General features: G+C 42.9%; 2 protein-coding genes across 11 annotated transcripts in view; both read right to left on the bottom strand.

Annotated features, from left to right (window-relative positions):
• The window catches only part of SP100 (SP100 nuclear antigen), a 76,485-nt gene extending 66,591 nt beyond the window's left edge, over positions 1–9,894 (bottom strand). The window contains exon 1 of the mRNA XM_063092434.1: positions 9,810–9,894. Within this exon, the coding sequence (XP_062948504.1) occupies positions 9,810–9,841 (32 nt within the window). The 5' untranslated portion in view covers positions 9,842–9,894. The remainder of the gene's footprint in view (positions 1–9,809) is intronic.
• An 8,348-nt stretch (positions 9,895–18,242) lies between these two features.
• The window catches only part of LOC134372355 (nuclear body protein SP140-like protein), a 116,798-nt gene continuing 114,538 nt past the window's right edge, over positions 18,243–20,502 (bottom strand). For all 10 annotated transcript variants that reach the window (XM_063089869.1, XM_063089851.1, XM_063089878.1 and 7 more), the window contains 3 exons: positions 20,174–20,251; positions 19,815–19,958; positions 18,243–18,858 (listed from right to left, as the gene is read on the bottom strand). In XM_063089869.1, coding sequence (XP_062945939.1) covers positions 18,760–18,858; positions 19,815–19,958; positions 20,174–20,251 — 321 coding nt within the window. In that variant the 3' untranslated portion in view covers positions 18,243–18,759. The remainder of the gene's footprint in view (positions 18,859–19,814; positions 19,959–20,173; positions 20,252–20,502) is intronic.

The raw sequence follows: 20,502 nt of genomic DNA, 5'->3' as shown, positions 1-20,502 counted from the left end.
AATATACAAAGCACACTAGTAAAGCTAACTATATAGTCAATGTCAGAATTCTCTAATATTGTAATGGTAGCACCTAAATCACTTTCAATTCTGGTATAAAAGTTAAAAAGCATACATATTAAAAATAAGTTTACCTATAATAATTTGTTACTGAATATATAGTATAAAAAAGATGTAAATTGCAACATCAATAAAACATAAGTTAGGACAAATAAGAGTGTTGTATGTGATTGAAGTTGTTATTTTAAAAAGAATGGTATAATTATAAGATGTTTTATGTAAACCTCATGGTAACCACAAAGGAAAAACCTGTACTGGATATACAAAGGGTTAAGAGAAAGACATCAAAGCATAGCACTACAAAAAGTCATCAAAACACAAAGGAATGCAGCAAAAGAAGAAGAGTCAAAGGAATTAGAAAACAACCAGAAAACAATGAACAAAACAGCAGTAGAAGTACTTAACTTAGTAAAAAGATGAAATTTTCCAATCAAAAGACACAGAATGAATGAATAGATTTAAAAATAAAAACAAAAACAGGATCCAACAATTTGCTCCATATAAGAGACTCACCTTAGCCTTAAGGACACAAATAGCCTGAAAGTGAAAAGATGGAAAAAGATATTCCATGCAAATAGTAACCAAAAGAGAACAAGATAGCAATATTTTTATCAGACAAAAATATGTTAATTCAGAAATGGTCATGAGAGACAAAGAAGGTCATTACATAATGAAAAAGAGGTCAATTCATCAAGAGCATATAAGAGTTATAAACATTTATGCACCCAACATTAGAGCACTTAAATATATAAAGCAAATATTAACAGAACAGAGAAGAGAAATAAGCAGTAAGACAATAATAGTTGGGGACTTTAGAACTTCACTCTCAACAATGATAGAACAACCAGGCAGAAAATCAATAAGGAAAGATTGGACAAACATAAATGCAAAAATTCTCAACAAAATGCTAGCAAACAAAATTCAACAGCACACTGAAAGGATCATTTACCATGATCAACTGGGATTTATCCCAGGAATGTAAGGATGGTTCAACATATGCAAATCTCTAAATGTGATACACTACATTAACAAAATAATTGACAAAAATCACATAATTACCTCAATAGATGGACATATTTATGGAGTACAGTGTGTGTTTCAATACATGCATATACCGCATAACAATTCACTTAGGGTACATAGCATGGTTTTATACCCATTAATTTGCCACTTTTCCTCCTTTAGGAATAAATTTCACCAAGGAAGTGGAGGATTTGTACACTGAAAAGTACAAAACACTGATGAAGGAAATTTAAGAAGACACTAAATAATAAATGGAAAGATGTCCTGTGTTCATGGGTCAGAGAAATTAATATTCTTAAAAAGTCTGTACTACCCAAAGTGATCTATAGATTCAATGTAATCCCTAACAAAATTCAAATGGCATTTTTCAAAGAAATTTGTATGGAACCACAAAATACCCCAAATACCCAAAGCAATCTTGATAAAGAACAAAGCTGGAACATCACCATTTTCTTATTTCAAACTATATTACAAAGCTAGAGTAATCAAAACAGTATGGTAGTGGCAATAAAAACAGACATACAGACCAAGGAAACAGAATTGAGAGCCCAGAAATAAACCCACACACATACAGCCACCTGATATTTGGCATGCTATGGAGAAGGTGTAGTGTCTTCAATAAATGATGTTTGGAAAACTGGATATCTACATGTAAAAGAATAAAAGTAGAACCTCATTTTACACCATGCAAAAAAATTAACTTGAAATGGGTTAAAGATGTAAATGTAAGACCTGATACTATAAAACTCCTAGAAGAAAACATAGGGAAAAAGCTCCTTGACATTGGTCTTGGAAATAATTTTTTTTTAAATATGACACCAAAAACACAATCAAGGAAAGCAAAAATAAACAAGTGGGACTATATCAAATTAAAAAACTTCTGCCCAGCTAAGGAAATAATCAACAGAGTGAAGAGACAAAATACAAAATAGTAGAGAATATTTTCAAACCATACATTTAATAAGGGGTTAATATCCAAAATATATAAGAAATGCAAACAATCAATAGTTTTTTTAAAAAATGCAAAAATGGGCAAAGGACCTGAGTAGACATTTCTGAAATGAACACATACAAATAGCCAGTAGGTATATGAAAAAATGCTCAGCATCACAAATAATCAGGAAAATGTAAATTAAAACCACAATGAGATATCATCTCACCTGTTAGAATCTTTATCATAAAAAAGACAAAAGATAAGAAATGTTGGCAAGGATGTGGAGAAAAGAGAATCTTTGCACACTGCTAGTGGGAATGTAAATTGGTACAGCCATTTTGAAAAACATTAAGGAGAATCCTCAAAAATTAAAAATAAAACTATTGTATGATCCACTAATTCCAATTCTGAGTATGTATGAGAGCACTTCAAAAATTCATGGAAAGATCTGCATTATCTTTTAATTCTATTTTCCCACAAACTTTCTAAAGTACCCTCATATCTGAAGGAAAGGAAATGAGTGTCTCAAAGGGTTATTTACACCCTGTGTCAATTGCAGTGTTAGTTACAGGAGCCAAGACACAGAGATAAGTTAAGCATTCACTGATGCATGAATGGATAAAGAATATGTGATAGATCTGCCTATCAATCTATCTATATATAGACTTAGATACATAAATATGTGTATACATACAATGGAACATTGTTATATGTTAATGTGTATAATAATATATATTTTAATGTATATTTATGTATATCCATCCATACATACACATAATGGAAAATTTAAGCATAAAAAAGAAAGAAATCAGGGCTGACCCCGTGGCGCACTCGGGAGAGTGCGGCGCTGGGAGCGCAGCAGTGCTCCCGCCTCGGGTTCGGATCCTATATAAGGATAGCCGGTGCACTCACTGGCTGAGCACAGTGCGGCCGGTCACAAAAAGACAAAAAAAAAAAAAAAGAAAGAAATCAGTCATTTGTGATGATATAAATGAACCTTGAGGATATTATGCTCAGTGAATTAAGTCAGACACAGAAATACATATACTGCATGATCTCAGTTATTGTGGAATCTAAAAATATTGAATACAGAAATACAGTCTAGAATAGTGGTTGCTAGGGAGTGGGGGCAGATGGGGGGAATTGGGAAACGTGGGTCAAAGGGTACAAACTATCATTTATGAGATGAGTGAGTTCTGGGGATCTAATGTACAGCATGATGACTATAGTTAACAATACTGTACTATATACTTAAAATTTAATCAGAGAGTAGATTTTAAACATTCTCACCACACACACACAAAATGGTAACTATGTGAGGTGGTGAATATGTTATCTATCTTGATTGTGATAACCATTTCCCAAAGTATACATGTATCAAATCATCACGTTGTACATTTTAAATGTATATAATTTTTTCAATTATAATTCAATAAAACTGAAAAAAGGAAAAGGTAATCACAGCTAAATATTTAAACCTTTGTCTACTTTTTTATTCAAGCAATTTACATCATGTTCCATGTTCCTAAAGTATTGCATTATGTTTACACATTTAGATGACTTCTGTAGGATGATAAATGTGTCCTTAAATTTTGGATATAATTTTAAATGAAATATCTGCATTCTTTCCCCCCTAAAAAATAAATAAACACAGTCTTACATGTATTTTTTAAAAACTGTTAAGCCCAGAGAATGAATATTTAAAACCAATGCCCAGATATTATACAAAAAAATGTAGAAAATCAAGGATAAAAAACAAATCATAAAAATTTTATAAAGCAAAAACAACTTACCTACAAAGGAATGAAAACCTGATTAAAATTGGAATTTTTATAGGGGACACTGAATGCAGGAAGAGAATGAACAAAAAGTCTTAATTTTTAAGTGAAAATTCTTTCAAATCTTAATTCTAAATACACTCAAACACTCATTCAGGTATGAAATTTAAAGATCCTTTCAGATTATAAGGACTCAAAAAGTTATTGGAAGGGATAGGATGAAAGAGGGGAGAAATAAAACCAAATTATGGTTTTTAGCTTAGGAAGAGATACTAAATAACTGCAGAAGGAATGAATGACCTGAGAAAACTTCATAGATAGGAGATTCAAAAGAAAAAGAGATACTAGACTGCCAAGAAAAAACTAGAAGTCTCTACAGGATCAATCTAGGAGAACTAATGTCCAACCAACAAAAATTCCAAAAAGAGAAGAGAGAAAGCAGAAGGAAGGAAATAATCAAAGAAATTTTCCAAGCAAAATTATGAGAATTTAAATAAATTAGTGTCCATTTGAAAGGGCCCTGGAGTACTAAGCATCATGAATAAACCCAACATCCACACCAAGGCAAACTATCATGAAATTTAAAATCCAGGGATTAAAGGGAAGAATCAGAAAGTTTAAGAGAGTAAACAGGTGGCATGCAAAGAAAAGGGAAAGAATCAGAACAGCATCAGACTTCTCGTCAGCAGTGCTGCAAACTGCGAGGCAAGGGACTAGATTAGTTTCCAAACTAGACCTTTATACTTACCACATTTTCATACACTTGTGAAGATAAAGAATAAAAAGTTTTTTCCAGACATGGATGATGTTAAAAATATGTGTGTGCCTTCTGTGAACTCTTAGGAGGCTACTGGATAATGTGCTAAACCAAAATGAGAGAGGAAAACAAAAGAGAGGAGCGCATGTAATCCAAAACCAAGACCCAACACAGCAGAGGGGCCAGGTGTCAGAAGGTCCGCCTGGGAGACCAAAGAAACAGGACCGACTGGATCAGGAGAACGGACGATTCCAGGAGGGCCTCGCCAAGAAAATAAAGCAGAATTGATAAACTACCCACCGTGTCTCACTGCGCTGAGAATTTTACAGTCCTGTAGAGTTTGGGAAGAATTGATAAACGAGGACACACAAAATCCAAACAATACGAGTGTACAAGACGGCAACAGTTACCTGTGTGGGAAGAGGAGGTTTGAACAGGAAAGGAAATGTGATCGCAACACATGACACGGTTCAGCCATGATCAATATATAAATAGTGATAACAATGAGAACTGACTAGCGATTAACCTCACACTATGATGTATGACGAGAATGGGCAGGGACTGGAAAGGAGTGTTGAGAGAAGCCTTTACCTTCTGCAGAATTGTGTGAATAGATTAATGTCTGAAATTTGAAAACTCACAAAACAGCAGTGTCAGCGTATCATTTAGAATTACGAAAGTAAATACCAGAGGGAAGAGCTAAAAAGAGTTAGAAAGAATCCATCTGGGAAACTATACATAGGCTAGGAAGGATTGAGAAAAGATCTACCATTTTTTAAAAGACCTGTTGACTATTTAATATTTTAAATTACCTACAAGTTTTACTTTGGTAAAAGTAATAACTAAATTAAGAAAAGTAATTTATACAGACAGTACTTCAATAAATTCAATCTGGATTAAATAGATCAAGGAAGAAATATTATATGATCATCTCAAAGATTCTTTCACAAGCATTTTGATAAATATCCAACACATGGTCCTGATTAAAAGAAATAACTTTTAGTAAACCAGTCCTGGCAGAAAATGTCCTTAACTTGATGCAGGTCATCTATCAGAAAGCCTCCATTTAAAGACTATAAACATTCCCTAAAATGAATAAGAAAACTAAAATGCTCATTTTTAATGCTGCTATTGAGCATTGTACCTGCAGTCCTGGCGAATGCACAAAGACAGGAGGAGTATTAGAAGGAGAAGTGGAAGAGGGAAAAAAGGAGAAGGAAAAAGAAAAATATAGAGGTATAAATTCTGAAAAAGAGGAGACAAAACTACGATGATTTCTAAAGATGATGTAATTTTTTTCTCCAGAAAAATATGAGACAATATCAGAAGGAAGAAGACTACTTAGGTTAGATTCCTGTGCACAAATCAACAAACTAAAACTGATCAATTTTCCCTATGCCAGCAATAAATAATTAGAAAAAGTAAAAGACAGAGAAATTCCTATTTACAAATAGAATTTTAAAATGCTTATCACTAAATTGACCCAATGAGATTATATCAGGATCCATTAAACTTTAGTACAGAACTTCAAAGCATACTTGAGTAAATAGAGAGATGTACCATGTTTCTAGCTGGGACTATTCAGAATTTTTTAAAACTGTGAATTCTTCCTAAATGTATCTATTCCTTCAGTGTCTTTCACTTAAATCTCAGCAAGATAGCTCACAGAACATTGCTAATTGGTTCTAAAATTTATTTAGAAGAGAAAATACTCAAGAATAGCCAAGAATATTTTGAAAAGAGGAGTGATAAAGGGCTTTACCTATGAAATCACAGTAACTAAAACATGTCAGTATTGAAACAGGAACAAAAAAATAGAACGATGGGTCAGAATAGGGGTCACCTAGACAGATTCATACAGAAGAGAGAATTTAGTACAGTAGTCCCCCCCTTGTTTGCAGGGTATTCATTCCAAGACCCCCAGTGGAGGCCTGGAACCGTGGATAGGACCAAACCCTATACACACGGTGTTTTTACCTTTACATGCATACCTATGATAAAGCTTAATTTATAAATTAGGCATAATAAGAGATTAACAACAATAACTAATAATAAAATAGATCAATTTTAACAATATGTCAGCCTTTGGGTCCATTATTAGAATGAAATAGGGTTACTTGAACACGAGGGCTGAGAAATCGTGAGAGTCGATCTCATAACCCCATTGCCTATTGTGTGATTAACGGGTAGGTAGTGTCTACAGTGTGGGTCTGAAGACAAAAGGATGGTTCACGTTCTGGGTGGGACAGAGTGGGATGGCGTGAGATTTCATTACGCTACTCAGAACGGTAGCAATTTAAAACTTATGAATTGTTTATTCTTGCATTTTCCATTTAATGTCTTCCAGCCATGGTTGACCGTGGGTATAGAAACCATGGAAAGCAAAACTGCAGATGAAAGGGGAATACAGCAGTTTTAATAGCCTAATAATATCAAATATCTGTGAAGAAATCCAGCAGAAGAATAAAACCTCCAGAGAGAAAAATACAATTTTTATTAGAAAAAAATTTTTAAATTAATAATATTCATATACTATGCTCATGAGAAGAAGACACAATATTGTGAAGATGTCAATTCTTTTCAAATTGATCCATAGATTCAATTCAATTCCATGCAAAATCCTAACAGGATTTTGATGAGCTGATTTGGAAATGCAAAATTCCATGACATTATGGAAGAAGAGGAGACTTATTCTACCAGATAGCAAGAGTTCTTGGAAAGCTGCCATCATGATGACCATGTGATGTTGGCATAAGGAGACGCTGTGACAGGCCAATGGCAGAGGAGAGAGAACGCAGAGAGCACACCCTGCCTAGATGGCCACTTGGTTGAGGAAAAGGATGGTTTAATCAATTAACGATGTCCTCAGAAAAATTGATGAGAATAAAGGTAGAGCCTTCAAACGTTAGCTCAGATGGAAAACTTTCAGTCTCAGATAAGATGTGGATTGTGGGGGGAAAATTTTATTTAGATTACGTTCGAACAAGGGGAACTTGGGGGAGAGCAGCCCCGTCAAGCATGAGCACAGCAGGCACAGGAAAAAGTAAAGGAACACAGAATGCAAAATCCAGACATAATCAGTCTGGAAGAATAAGCCAAAGACAAGGACAGTGTCCCCAAAGTCCTTAACACCACCCAAAACTTAAAGCAAGAACATGAAGATGGGCAATAAATTAACACCTGTGCATTGAGGTGGAGCCTGTGGAGCTGTAGAAACAAGTCAGGATCTCCCATCAAAAATAAACACAATCAATATTTTTTTAAAATTAGAAATAACAAGAAACAAAAGCCTACTAAAAATTTAACTGTCATGGAGGAAAAGTTTGAGACCATCAGGGTGAAAACAAAGTAAAAACTAAAAAGACAAAAGCAGTAGGAGCAGTAAAAAGCTGTGAAGGCTAAAATTGCTCCAATGTGAGAAACATTTTCCCTAAAAACTGAAAAAGAAAAAGTTTTCGGAGAGATTAGAGGAGAAACTTCCTGAAATAAAGGTAGAGTTGAATCTGCTGCCTTCAAGAGCACAAGGACTGCATTAAACACTGACAGTGCTCGTGGAGTCACCAGCAACTTCCTGCATCACTTTACTTACTTATAACAATGAGGGCGCATCTGTCTTATAAATCAATACCATAACAGGTCTATACTGAAAAATTTAAGCTTTAATGAGATAAAAGTCACCATGCACAACGTTAAAAGACAAGAAAAGTATATTTCAGAGTAATCAGCAAACGCTCTCATACTATTAAAGAAAGGACAAACACCTCAACTGAACAACACTGGCAAAAAATAAACAATTCATAACAGAGGGAGCTTAAATGGCCAATAAATGCAAAAAACTGTTCAACTTCCCACATAATCAGGAAAACCCAAATTAAAACAAGATGCAACTCTTCATCCAGCACCCTTGCAAAGGTTGGCTGGGTGTGGCGAGTTGGTTCATCTCATTTGCTTCTGGTAGGAGAATACGTGGACTCAGCCACTTAAAAAGGCAATTTGGCAGAATCTATATATGAGTAAATATTAGTACCTTTGGCCTCAATAATTCCACTTTTTTAGTTTTTGACACAAGACAAATACTTGTATAAATGAAAAAAACCAAAAAGAAATAATCATTGTTATTACAGCTTGTTGGTAAAAGTGAACACTTGAAAATAACCTAAATGTCCATCAGTAGGGGAATGGTTTAAAAATTATGGTATAGCAACTCTGTGGAATTGCTGTTAAGAAGAATGAGCTAGATCTATATGTATTAAGGTGAAAAGATGTCTAAGTTTCCATTATTAAAATTAGTAAAAATGCAAAATGTGGTACAGCGTGTACAAGATGATCCCATTTATAGCAAATTGAAATAGAAATTATGCAATTAGGAAAAAAAGTTATACTGAAAGTGCATAGAGAACAATGTTAGAAGCTGTGACCCAGACTCTTCCTGGGCCTGGGATTGGAAGCTACCAAGGGGGTGAGTGGTGAAGGGGACTTTTTCCTCTATATACCTCTACGTTGTTTGAAAGTTTATGAGCAATAATGTATAACGCATTCCTTCTGCATTAAAAAAAAATCAAAAGTTAAAATATTAAGTAATGTTGTTTCTGAACCCATTAAAATATAGGATTTCTACTGCTTTTCTTCTCAGTGGTATCAGCCATCCCGGAACTGGATATTAAAGTGAAAATAAAACTACTCAGCCTGCACTAGCCCTTTGCCAACCCAGTCCTTTCTCTTCCTTTTGCTTCTTTTGATCAAGATCAAAAGAGGAAGAGGCTAGACCCTAAGCCAGCCTCGGAGAATGGCCCAGGACAGGCACGAGACCACAGCAGCCAAAGTTTGAAAAGAAACCAGGTGTTCACCCTGAAGTTTCTATTTTCTGAACTACCCTCTTTGACACGACCTATGTGCAGGTAGAGGAAGGCAGAGGGACATGAGAGGGACATGAGGGGGCCCAGAGGTCAGGAGGAAATAGTCAGAAATCCCTGCTGCAAAGGGCTGCTGTGTTCAGAGTCCCGCCAGCTGGGGCATCGTTGCTAAACAAGAAAGTCACGTGTGCATGGCGAGCTGGACTTTCACCCACTGCTGTCCTGCTGCAGTTTAAAAACTCCGATTTCCTTATTACGTGCTCTTGTATTTTATCATAGTACACGGCTGTGGTTTTATAAAGCAGAACTACAGTAAAGTCAAGCTACACACTCACCAAACTAACAGCAACAAAGCAGCAAGATCGCCAGAGAGACAGGTCAGAGGAAGCGAGACAAAGACTCACCTGGCGTTGAGGTCACCGCCCCCACCTGCCATTTTCCCGCCCCAGGCCCTGCCTGGGCCTCACAGCTTGTCCCCTGATCACTCCAGCGTCCCCAGCCCCCGTCCAGTGTGGCTGCCGGGCCCTGAGCAGGAAATGACTCACCACGGAGGGCTCCGCCCAAATGGGGAAAAGAGAAGTGAAAGTGTTTTTTAGGTTCTCAGCTTTCCCGAAATGTGGCAGCAGGTATGGAGCAGAGGTCTGCGGGACCAGGGAAGGAGGACCCCGGGACAGCAGGGACAGCTCCGAGGAGTGCACTTGTTTGTGCAAAGGAAGCAAAGAATTGCACTTAGCCCAGCGTTGTGCTCAGCTGCTTCTGCTTCTGAGAGGGCGGCACAGTCGACGTGGGGTTGGGGGTGACCCCCCTCGCCGAGACGCTGCTGGGGAAGGGACAGCGGGACACTTGGACCGTCTCTCAGGCATGGGAGAGCCTGGACAGGACCGAGTCAGGTCCCGACCTCGGTCGCCCAGCGGAGAGAGCTGGAGTGCTGGGCATGGAAACTCAGGAGCAGGTTCTGAGCGTTCCTGGGAATCAGCCAGAGGTGACAGAGAAGTAACTCTCCAAGCCCCGGGGCCGGAGGCTGGAGCCACGTTGGTGACAATGCTTAACATTTTCAGTGCGAGGGTTTAAGGAGCCTGGTCTCTGGGGCCAATTATGACAGCCAGGGGGTGATGAAAAGACACCAGAGCTTCACTGGAGGAGGCTGGAGGCTGGAACAGAGATGATCCAGAAATGAAAGGCAGGTGTTTCTGGCTGGGGGTGACCTCTGCCTAAGGGTGACATCTGTTTCCAGATGTTTCATTCAGATTCTGATTTGTCATTCTGCGGGGAATAGGAGTGACGAAGACGACTTACTCCGTAGCAGCATAAAATCCAAAGTAAAGAAACCGGAGCAAAGAGCAAGCGAGAATGGGGCCGTAGACACCAGGGACCAGAGCTCCAGGCAGAACTGGGGGCAGAGACACGGAGGCAGCTGGGATCTGGGAGTGTGTAGAATCCAGGGCCCCACGTGAGCAGAGGGCAGGAGCAGGTGAGGATTCAGGGGCCAAAAGCAGACAGCACTCTAGAGCGTTGGAAGGAAATACAGAATGCCTGGGGCATTTTGCATTGCCAATAAGAAACTCTGTGCTGTCCCCGAAGCAGCTCAAGCTGGACTCTGGAAAACTGGAAGGCAGGAGAGGCAGTGACTGAAGGACCACCAGGCAGGGGACCCTACAAAGTCACGAGCTTCATAAACTTCACCAAGAGCATAGCTTAGGCTCAGATGTCAGTAGTGGGTGACATGTGGGGCACCCCTGTGGGGACCAGAGGTCTATCCCTGAGACAAGGTCACAGGCATCCTGGCCCAGAGTTCAAGAATAGGAGGCAGTGGCAATGGCTGCAGCAGTGGGCCCTGGCGCAGGAGGTTAGAGAACCTGGCACCCCCCATGGCTGCAGAAATGGAGAGTAGAGAGCAGGTGCCTGGCACCTGGGGTGGCAGCTCTCAGTCCCACTCCAGTGTCTCCTGGCAGGTGGCGCATCAACAATTGGAAAAGGACAGACATCCCCTGTACCACCGCGTGCATCTTTCCCGTGACCACCCAGCCAGTGAGGCCAGCCACAGAGATACCCTGAGGTCACAAAGCACGGAAGGAGCCTGTGACTTCCATTTCTCTCATTTTAGCAGCCTGGTGTCCCCAAGACTGCGGGCTCAGCACCCGCTTTCCTCCCTGACTCGGCTCCAGCCCGGTCTACACTCCCCTCTAGGGGCCCTGCTCGGTATTACAGCCTCCATAGGGCCGGGCTCTGGGGTCTATACGCAGGAAAAGAAACCGAAAATCCTTCTCTTCTCAAGATTGTGACTACCAGAACACCTCAACATTTGTAGAAGCGCCATCGTTTCCTTCTAAATAGCTGTGCTTATTTCCTTCTAATAGCTGTTGCTGTGAGAACCAAGTATTAGAAATTGGATCATTACCCAGAGGGATGCTTGGGCAGGTGAGGCCTGGATTTACCAGGCATCATTCAGACAGTGGTACAGTGTAGGACTCTGAGGGCTATTTCTTCTATTTGCTGAATAAGCACAAAGCAAATACAACCAGCTGGCTCCTGTACAGCACTCCAGGCCACATGCAGTGACAAAAGACTTTGCAAAAACTTCTACATGTGGTCATGGTCACTGTCATGCTGAGTGCATCTGCCACGGGCTCAATCCCATTCTCAGAGACCTGGAGGAGTGGTCACAGACACCCAAGAGAGTCAGAAGCTGCAGCCACGTCATTATAGGGCTCAGACTTATGCTCTTGGGATCTCGAGGCTGGGGTCCTGTGTCCTCCTCCCTACCCAGACTCAGGCAACTGCAGACGATCCTCTGGGGAATGGGGTGGACAGGAGATGGAATGGGGTTCTACCCCCTCCCCGGCAGCTCTGGCAGGAAGCAGCTAAAGATGTGAGACGAGTGTCTCAGTGGAGGAGTCACCCTCTTCCGTGAACTCTCCACACCCTAGTTTCAGCTGGAGTATTGGTGGGGTAACCACTACAGGAACCTAGAATGCACAGTCCTTGTATGAACCAGTGTAGACTCTTTCATTCCCACACCAGGCGGTTCGGGGGAAAACCTGAATGAAGATTTTAGGAGAGAAAAATCCCAGTTTGATGCAATGTAGGAACATGTGGTTTCATGTCAGATGAAACATTTCAGACCAGAGGATCTGAACAGAAGTGTTAGCGGAAGGTCTGACAGCACTTGATGAATTACCTTGTTCTGGAGACCACAGTGACCTGCCTGTGTGTAGATCGATGAAACTGGCAGCTACTTGCCAACTCTCACTCGAATCACAACAGGTAGAGCTTCAGTGTAGCAGGAGATTCACTTGGTTGGGCCCGAGCTGCACGCTCTGTCTTGTCTGCAATGGGTGAAGCTCAGCCCTCAGTTCAGACTGATTTCAGTTCTCCTTGGACATTACTGAGAGGCATGGGCAGGGTTTATGCAGAGAATTCGGGCTCCTTTCTATACTTTTCTCCCTCCGGGACTTTCCCTTCACGCGCTGGAAAGTCTGCTTGCCCTGGACTCCTTCCCCTGGCTCTGCCCACAGAAAGAAGTGGGCTTTATGCTGACGTTTTGGGCCTTCCCGGGCAAGGGCCAGGCGATAATGAACAGGAAGTCAGCCATGCACAGGCTGCTTCCTCCGAGGTCCGAGGTCTACCCCTGCTTCCGTTCACTTCCCAGAGGGCTCAGGCAGTTGGTTTTTGATCACTGTCCAGTTTCCAGCTGTTCTCTGTGAGAGCGCCATTGGTTAGGAACTTCCTCCTGAACATCAGAAGCAGAACTCCCTGGTCCTCACCCCTCAGCAGCAGACCGGCCCTGCCCACACCCACGCCCACCCTGGTCCTGGAGACACCAGCGGTGCCAGATGGAGCCCCGAGCCCCCTGAGCACCAACGAGAGGAGACGTCTCCGCACAGCAGCAGCACAGAAAGCACGTCTGTGTTAGGGGACGCATGACCAGAGCTGTCGTCCCTCACACATGGTACTTGTGTGCCCACAGGAGTGGATTTGTTTCCGTAAACAAAATAACACAGCAAATGATATGCCTGGGAAAAGACGGATTATTCTAATTTCACTTGGCGTTAATACTCGCACTTACAAACCGTCTACCCAGATGAGACACGTAAGTTGGTGCTGAGAAGCCCAAGACTGTTTTTTCTTTGATAAAGGAGGGGATTGAGCGGTGGTATCATATCTGGTTTTTGTTTCAGGGACACACTTGAGCAGCATCTCCTGGCAGGGATTCAGGCCCCAGCTTTCCCTCTGCCTCCTTTTGCTCTGACTTCCCTGAGCAAGTAACCAGGACATAAACCGCACCTGACTAGTGAGAGTTTGGCCTAATAGGAAACAGTCAAGACAAGTTCGGTTCCTGGCTCCAAATCTGGAGCCTTGCAAAGCCTCACAGGCTGTGTCCCCACCTGGTTTACACACAGAGCACTGGAGATCCCCAGCTCCACTCCTCCTCCTTGACAGAAGGTGCTTCTCCCCAGCACAGCAGAGCAGGGTGTGTGCGGACACCCTGGGGAGCCCCAGTGGGAGATTCAGGCTGAGGGGTCCTAACCAAGAGCTCATGACCTTGCAGCTGAGGACAAGGAGAGTGTCGGGTCCTCTGGCAGCCCCCAGTGACACAGGCACACTCCCCCCAGGGTAAAATCCAGCCGGGCTCCCCAGCACTGCAGCAAACACCCCGCATCTCTTTGAGTCCAGGTAAACTGGACTGACATGATCGACAGGCTTAGATCCCTTCCTTGCCCTTGGCTGTCCGGTGGGGTGGGGTGGTTGCCCTTCTTTCTAGAACAATAACCAACTCAGTCTTTGCCTCACAGCCCAGGACAGCAGGGCCACAGTCAACCTGCCCCAGTGGACTCCAGTATCCCATCCCTCAGCTCTGCAGCACCCCTGACCAGCCCGGAAGTGCCCCACACCTCCATGAGACAGCAGGGTCCAGAGCTGCGAGTCCCTGGGGTTCCATGTGTCAGCTGGTTCTCCATGGCTCTCCAGCCGCCTCTGTCGCCCTTCTTTCTGGGTGAATGACCTCTCTTTTGCGTGCAGGAGGAGAGGGGACTGTTGGTTGAGATGCTGGCCCTGGAGCAAGCCCGGCCAACCAGACTCTGTTTGGGGGAGTCAGACTCAAGTGAAGTGTTGTGAGGAGTCAAAAAAACAGTTGGTGACTTTCATTAACATCCTAAAGAGATGGCCGGCCACTGTTCCTGGTACTCAGTTCCTGGAGCTGCCCTGATCCCTGCCCTGGCTCCTGGGCTCTTCGCCTGCCCAGCAACCCAACCTTCCCACCCTTTCTGTGAGCTGCTGTGTATTTCATTAGTGAAATCCCTTTTTGTCTAACCTAGATAAATTGGGTCACTCTTGAGGGCAAAGAGTCCTGATTAATACAAGGATGTTTGTGTTAATTTTCTTAGTTTATTTATTTATTTTTTATATATTGCTTACAGGACCAGACACTTTCTCAGCACATAATAAATATGAACTCAGTAATGCTCACAGTAATCTAGTGAGCTGTGCATTACTCGTAGCTCCACATTACAGAAGAAATCAGTCCAGGGGAAGGTTGAGTAACCTGCCACAGCCAGCAAGTGGAAGAGCTGGGTTTGCACCTCCATGGGATAACTTCAGAGTCTGTGATTCAAACACCAGCCGGTGCTGCCTCTCAGTGCCAGTGAGTATTGCTCATGACACCAAAATTAACTAAAAAGCGCCAAATGGAACTGAGGTCTGATGAAAAATGAAAGCTATGACATGGGTGATACAGAGCTGTATGTACTGACACGGGACAAAATCTGTTACCTATTACTAAGTGAGAAACATTGATTAGCACATTTTACTTGTTAAGATGATATACCCACTGCCTCCCCATCCCAAATACGCACACATTACAAAGCTTGTAATCATTTTCATCAAACCGTTGACCTTGGTCCTTCTCCTGACATTGATGGCCGGTTGAGCATTAGCTTCTTAGTGGCAGGAGGTGCAAGGTGCAATAGCTGGGAGCTTTGGAGGTGATATCCTAACATGCTCCAGACCGTTGACCCCCTGAGAATTTACCTATATGGCTCATCACTGACTCTTTGTAAGGTTTGTCTCCCACCACCTGGAGTGCCTGGGAGATAAGGCATTCCAAATACTCAACCTTTCTTAGTCATCAGGTCCAATAAACATACTGTCATGGACATGGTAGACAATGGTAATGTACTGCAGTGTCCAGACAGGCTATATTGTAGCAGAGAGCAGGAGAATTCACCTTGCCCTGGGGAAAGACCATAAACGTATACTGTTGTCTAATTCATGTGAATGTGAACTGCTTCTTCTACCTCCTGCTGGATATTTTTAAATTATATTTTCCACATTAGTAATTGCATGCCACTTACCAGAGGCTGTGCTAGCCTGCTCTAATAAAGACACTACACCTGGCACGGAAACTGCAATTGGGCTACTGCTTGGCTAAGTTTCCAGAAGTCATCTACTAGTTTGAACCTTCTAGCTTTCACAGAGGGCAGGCTGCTGAGTTAAAAGGAGGTGCAATGAGGATATCAACCCTGCCTCCTTCAAGTCTTTGCAGGTGCCACAAATCTCTGTCACTCATCAGAAATATGATATTGCTTTTGACTTACTATTTTCACCATGGGAAACTTCCTTTTCAGGGCCTTCTGTTTGGCCTTTCCTATGAGAATCGTTATTTCACAGGTTAAGGAGACATAGTTAAGGAACCAGTTCGGCCAACTTCTGCATATGTCCTCATTGTATATTCCAGAAGTGACGACTGATTGCTGGTGGCTCTGTGACTCAAGTGGACCCATTGTGAGATGGACATTGACTGACCTCTATACACTCTACTCTAACAAGGGCTATGAAGATGCTTTGAGTCCCCAGGTAATAGCATCAACTCAGATACTGTTTTCTACCACCCTTGAAAGGTCTGTGCATTTTCCTTTCCCCAGCATGTGGTTACTTGAGTAGATGACCGTAGATTCCTTTGGTGAGGAGCGGAGGAAATCTTGCTATACACACTTGCAAGGTCCTTCTGACCTCAGTCTTCTGCTCACCTGTTTGCAATCTCTTTTGATGGTGTATATGAAGCAAAATCCATGTTGGCTGCCCATCTCCCTTGCCTGTAGGGACACCATGTCCTCTTAGCTGTCTTCACAGACACCTGCGGGCCAGGCCCCTGGCCGATGTTCTAACCTTGCTGCCCATTACAGAAATTACTTTGTCTTGCTCTGACAGTTAAATGCTGACACCCGGCCTCTGTTATGGAATCCTATCATTTCAATCACTGATAGGGATGTTACACATTTCTACCATGATTCCAAACAATAGAGGACAGCCACCGCTGGGCTTCTCATGGACGCTGGTGCCCCCTTAGCAGTGTATTCCTTCTCACCTTGTTAAGTTGGTGTCTCTGAGGAACACAGTCACCAGTGGATGGGCTTTCCAGTTGTAGAGAGTACAGCCATTCCAGCATGCCAGCCTCTCTGGGCCTTTGGATCCATTTTCCAGAGTCTGGCATGATAGTTCTGAAATACCTCATACTTTATTTAATGTGTACCACAGCTTATTCTAAGAGTGTAAGAACCACCCAGGAGCATGTTAGAATCCTCATTTTTGGTCCTGGCCAGGCTAACTAAACTCTGTGCCACAGAGTGCCCCTGTACGGATAATTCTCCCTCATCCCGTTATGTATTTCACCTTTCTTGATGCAAGAACCACTCCTAGACTCAATCTCCTAGCTCCTTTGGAGCATAAACCCTCTTTTCACCTTGCCTGGGTTTTGCTGAGAGGCCTCTGCACACTTTCCTTCAATCAAAATGGGGTGGTGGGGGTGGTAGCTCTCTCTTCCAACAAGGGTCGGGGGACTTTTCTGCAGGCCCAGTGGGCTCAGGGGGTATGTGGAGTTTAAAATTCTCATGTGTGTCTACCTAGACAGCACCATTCCGAGTGTGAAGGCCTTGACTTTGGCATCAAAGAGATCACCCTGAGAATAGAATTCAGTCTTCTCTGCCATTCTGCCATTCTTAAAATTAGGGCCTGGGAGAGCCTCCCTTGCTGTCTTCATGCATGAGGGACTCTTTGCTTTAGGTTGGTGATTAACACATCTCCTTTCAACACTTTAGTGGCACTTAGGAACAGCCACCAAAACCCACATTCTTATAGTTCCTTTTTCTCCCTTCTTAAATGCCGGGCGATGGCAACAGCTAGTACACATCTTCACCTATGGCTCATCCAGTTTCTTATAGGTGTGAGTTTGGGCTCTGCACTATTTTAGCACCCCAGAGACTATCAATATTGCACCTATCACCATTTGGCTACACAGTGATCCAGCTCCAGAATCCCATCCTTAGACCTTGCCTATTGTCTTAGGCCCATTGTCTGAGGTTGGGTTCCCTAGAAGCAGACTCTAAGACACAGTCTCCTAAGCAGGTGGGCTATTGTGAGAGTGCCCTCAGGAGAGGGGTGAGGGAAGTGGCATAGTGTGGTGGGAAAGTCTCAGGCAGGAGGTCACACCTGGAGACCACGGGGAGCACAGGACCAGCATCACACCACATCCGTGGTTCCACCTTGAGGCAAAGGGGCTGCCCCAGGCCACGAGGTGTAACCTCCAGAGAAGGTGGCTCTGTTGGGCCCAGGCGATACTCTGGGATGGTGGCACGAGCAGCCAACACTCACAGCAGCTGGAGGATGGGAAGACCTGGCCAGAAAAGGAGATTCTGCAGGATGCCAACAGCATGTAGGAGAGCAGAAATGGCTTCCCTCAACCCTTCTAGGTTCTTTGGCTGGGCTATGAATTAAATTGGCATAAAGCAGGAGGAAAAAATACATTATAATTACTGCTTATGTACTCACAGAAGTCCCACGAAAATTTAATTACTTACGTATGTACCCAAGTAAATCCCACAAAATATGAGATTCAAAGAAGGGTCAGATGATTGACTTATCCAGCATCCTGAGCTACACAAAGAAATAGGGGCTTGGAGCTTGGGCGGTGGGGTGGGTGGTGTCACAACACAAGCGACAGGAGGGTGAGGGGAGGAAGTGTGTGGTGACTGAAGGTTTCCTGTTATGCAGACAGAAGTCTCTCAGGTACTACAAGTTCCCTCAGAGCAGCCCTCAGAAGAGCCATCTGTCTTTGGTGTCAGCCTCCAGTGTCCTCTCCTGTGATCTGAGTTCACCTTCCCTGGTTAAGATTCCCAGTGGGCAGGTGGGGGTTGATGGCCATGGGGTTCCTTTTGGAGGATCGTCTTCAGGCACCTTAGGGGAGCTCAGAGAAACTGATCCCAGCCTGTCCCCAGTGCCCTCAGCGTGGAGCACTCAGCACCCCAAAGCGCCGTATTTCGGCTGACATTCTCCAAACTCCTTCAGTATCCACTACACCAGTCAATTGTTCTCAGTTTGTTCCTGAATAGCAAACACTTCCTTGAAATTCTTCTCAAATTCAGCCTCCAGTCTAAGTCCCATTTGGCCAAACTCATTGTACTACGAAAAAATAATAAAGACAAAAATAATTAGTGTCCGACAACTTGCAATTGAGAATGATTAGGACACTTGTGTATTTTTTAAAAGAACTTAGTATAAATGGAAAATTTACAATTAATTGTATGTATTTATGAGGTACAAGGTGATGTGATTTATGAATACACTGTGGAATAATTAAATCAAGCTAGTTGGCATATCTATCATCTCAAATACTTATTATTTTTGGGGTGAAAACATTTGAAATTTTCTCCCTCAATTTTGAAATGTACAATATGCTGTTCTTCATGAGGACTCCTGAAACCCCAACTTACACTAACCAGAATACTCATGCAGGGAAGACGAACTTCTGTTTCCCACGAGCATGATTATTTCTTAGTAAGTAGACAAATGTGACATCATTACCACACTTGGGTCTACTATTTATTTGACTTTGGTTGCTTATTTCAGTGAGAGAAAAGTAATCTATGTTCTCTGCATCAGTTCAAATCATAGAAGAGTGTCAGGTAAGATCAGTGATCTCTTGCTGTCTCCTGGTCACTTCTAGTACTCTCTGCTGACCCCAGTTTGCCATGTGGCCCACCCACATGTACAGGATTTGGGGTTCGGGATTTCTGAGAAGTTGGACTGGGGGACATAAAGCACAATATGGCGTTTAGATGAACTTTCCTGTGTGGGAGCAGGCAGGACTCTTCTCTGTGGGCTCCTGTCACCTTACGGAGGGGGAGGAAAGAGCTCTCAGGCTCCCAGGGCTCTAGCTCAGGGACACCTTCTAACTCACTGTGACTTTGCAATGGTGAGCCTGAGTCCGGATTTGAAAAGATCACTCTCTTCCAGAAACCTTGCTTGTGCAGGCTTGTTACATGATGAGGGGAACTAAGCTTTCTCGGACACCAGAAAATGAGGGGCAGAACGACTCAATGCAGAACAAATGAAGTGGAAGCTGAGGGTCCACGTACCTTGTACGACGCCCTGTGGTTCTGAAAGATGAGGCGCACGTCCTGCATGAACCCCTCCACTTGGGAGTAGCTCTGCTCACGCAGCTTCTTCTTGATTTTGTCCAACCACATGATGTCCTTAAGGCCTTGAGAAGACAGCCTAATCTGGTGACAAAAATACCAACGGAAGAGCTTCAGGCACAGCTCACTGTCTAGCTTCTATGATGCCCATAAAATCCAGCAGAAATACAGCACGGTAAGGGTAACAGCAGCTTATCTCTTCCTCCCATGGGGTTATGAACTCGCACCTCACAAGTGCACGTTTCAGGGTCACAGAATGTCACGGGGGCCTGTAATCATGGTTTGCTGTTGTTACTTACATAATAATAATATGGAATCTTGGCAAAAAAGGAGCTCTCGGAACAGCAATAGGCTTTCATGAGAAGGAACTCACATTTCTGCAAAAGAAGGAGGCTGTGAATGAAAAGCATCTTGGAGAGAATGAGCCCGTACATATGCCCAGGCACAAGCACGACACTCCCACCTTCCAGAAGCTTCCCCAAACATGTGTGGCTCTTGGAAAGAGGCATGCAATGGCTGAGTTATTTTTCTGCAGACAGGTTTTGGTGTTATATCGGCACGATCGAAGCGTGGTTCACAAGAGCAGGCTCCCTGTGGGTGCCATCCCCTGACCCTGTGTGGTTTGTGC

This window comes from Cynocephalus volans, chromosome 1, assembly GCF_027409185.1.
Source record: "Cynocephalus volans isolate mCynVol1 chromosome 1, mCynVol1.pri, whole genome shotgun sequence".
Classification (NCBI taxonomy): Eukaryota; Metazoa; Chordata; class Mammalia; order Dermoptera; family Cynocephalidae; genus Cynocephalus; species Cynocephalus volans.
Note: the sequence above shows the minus strand (reverse complement) of the source record. Positions and strands in the feature narration are given on the sequence as shown.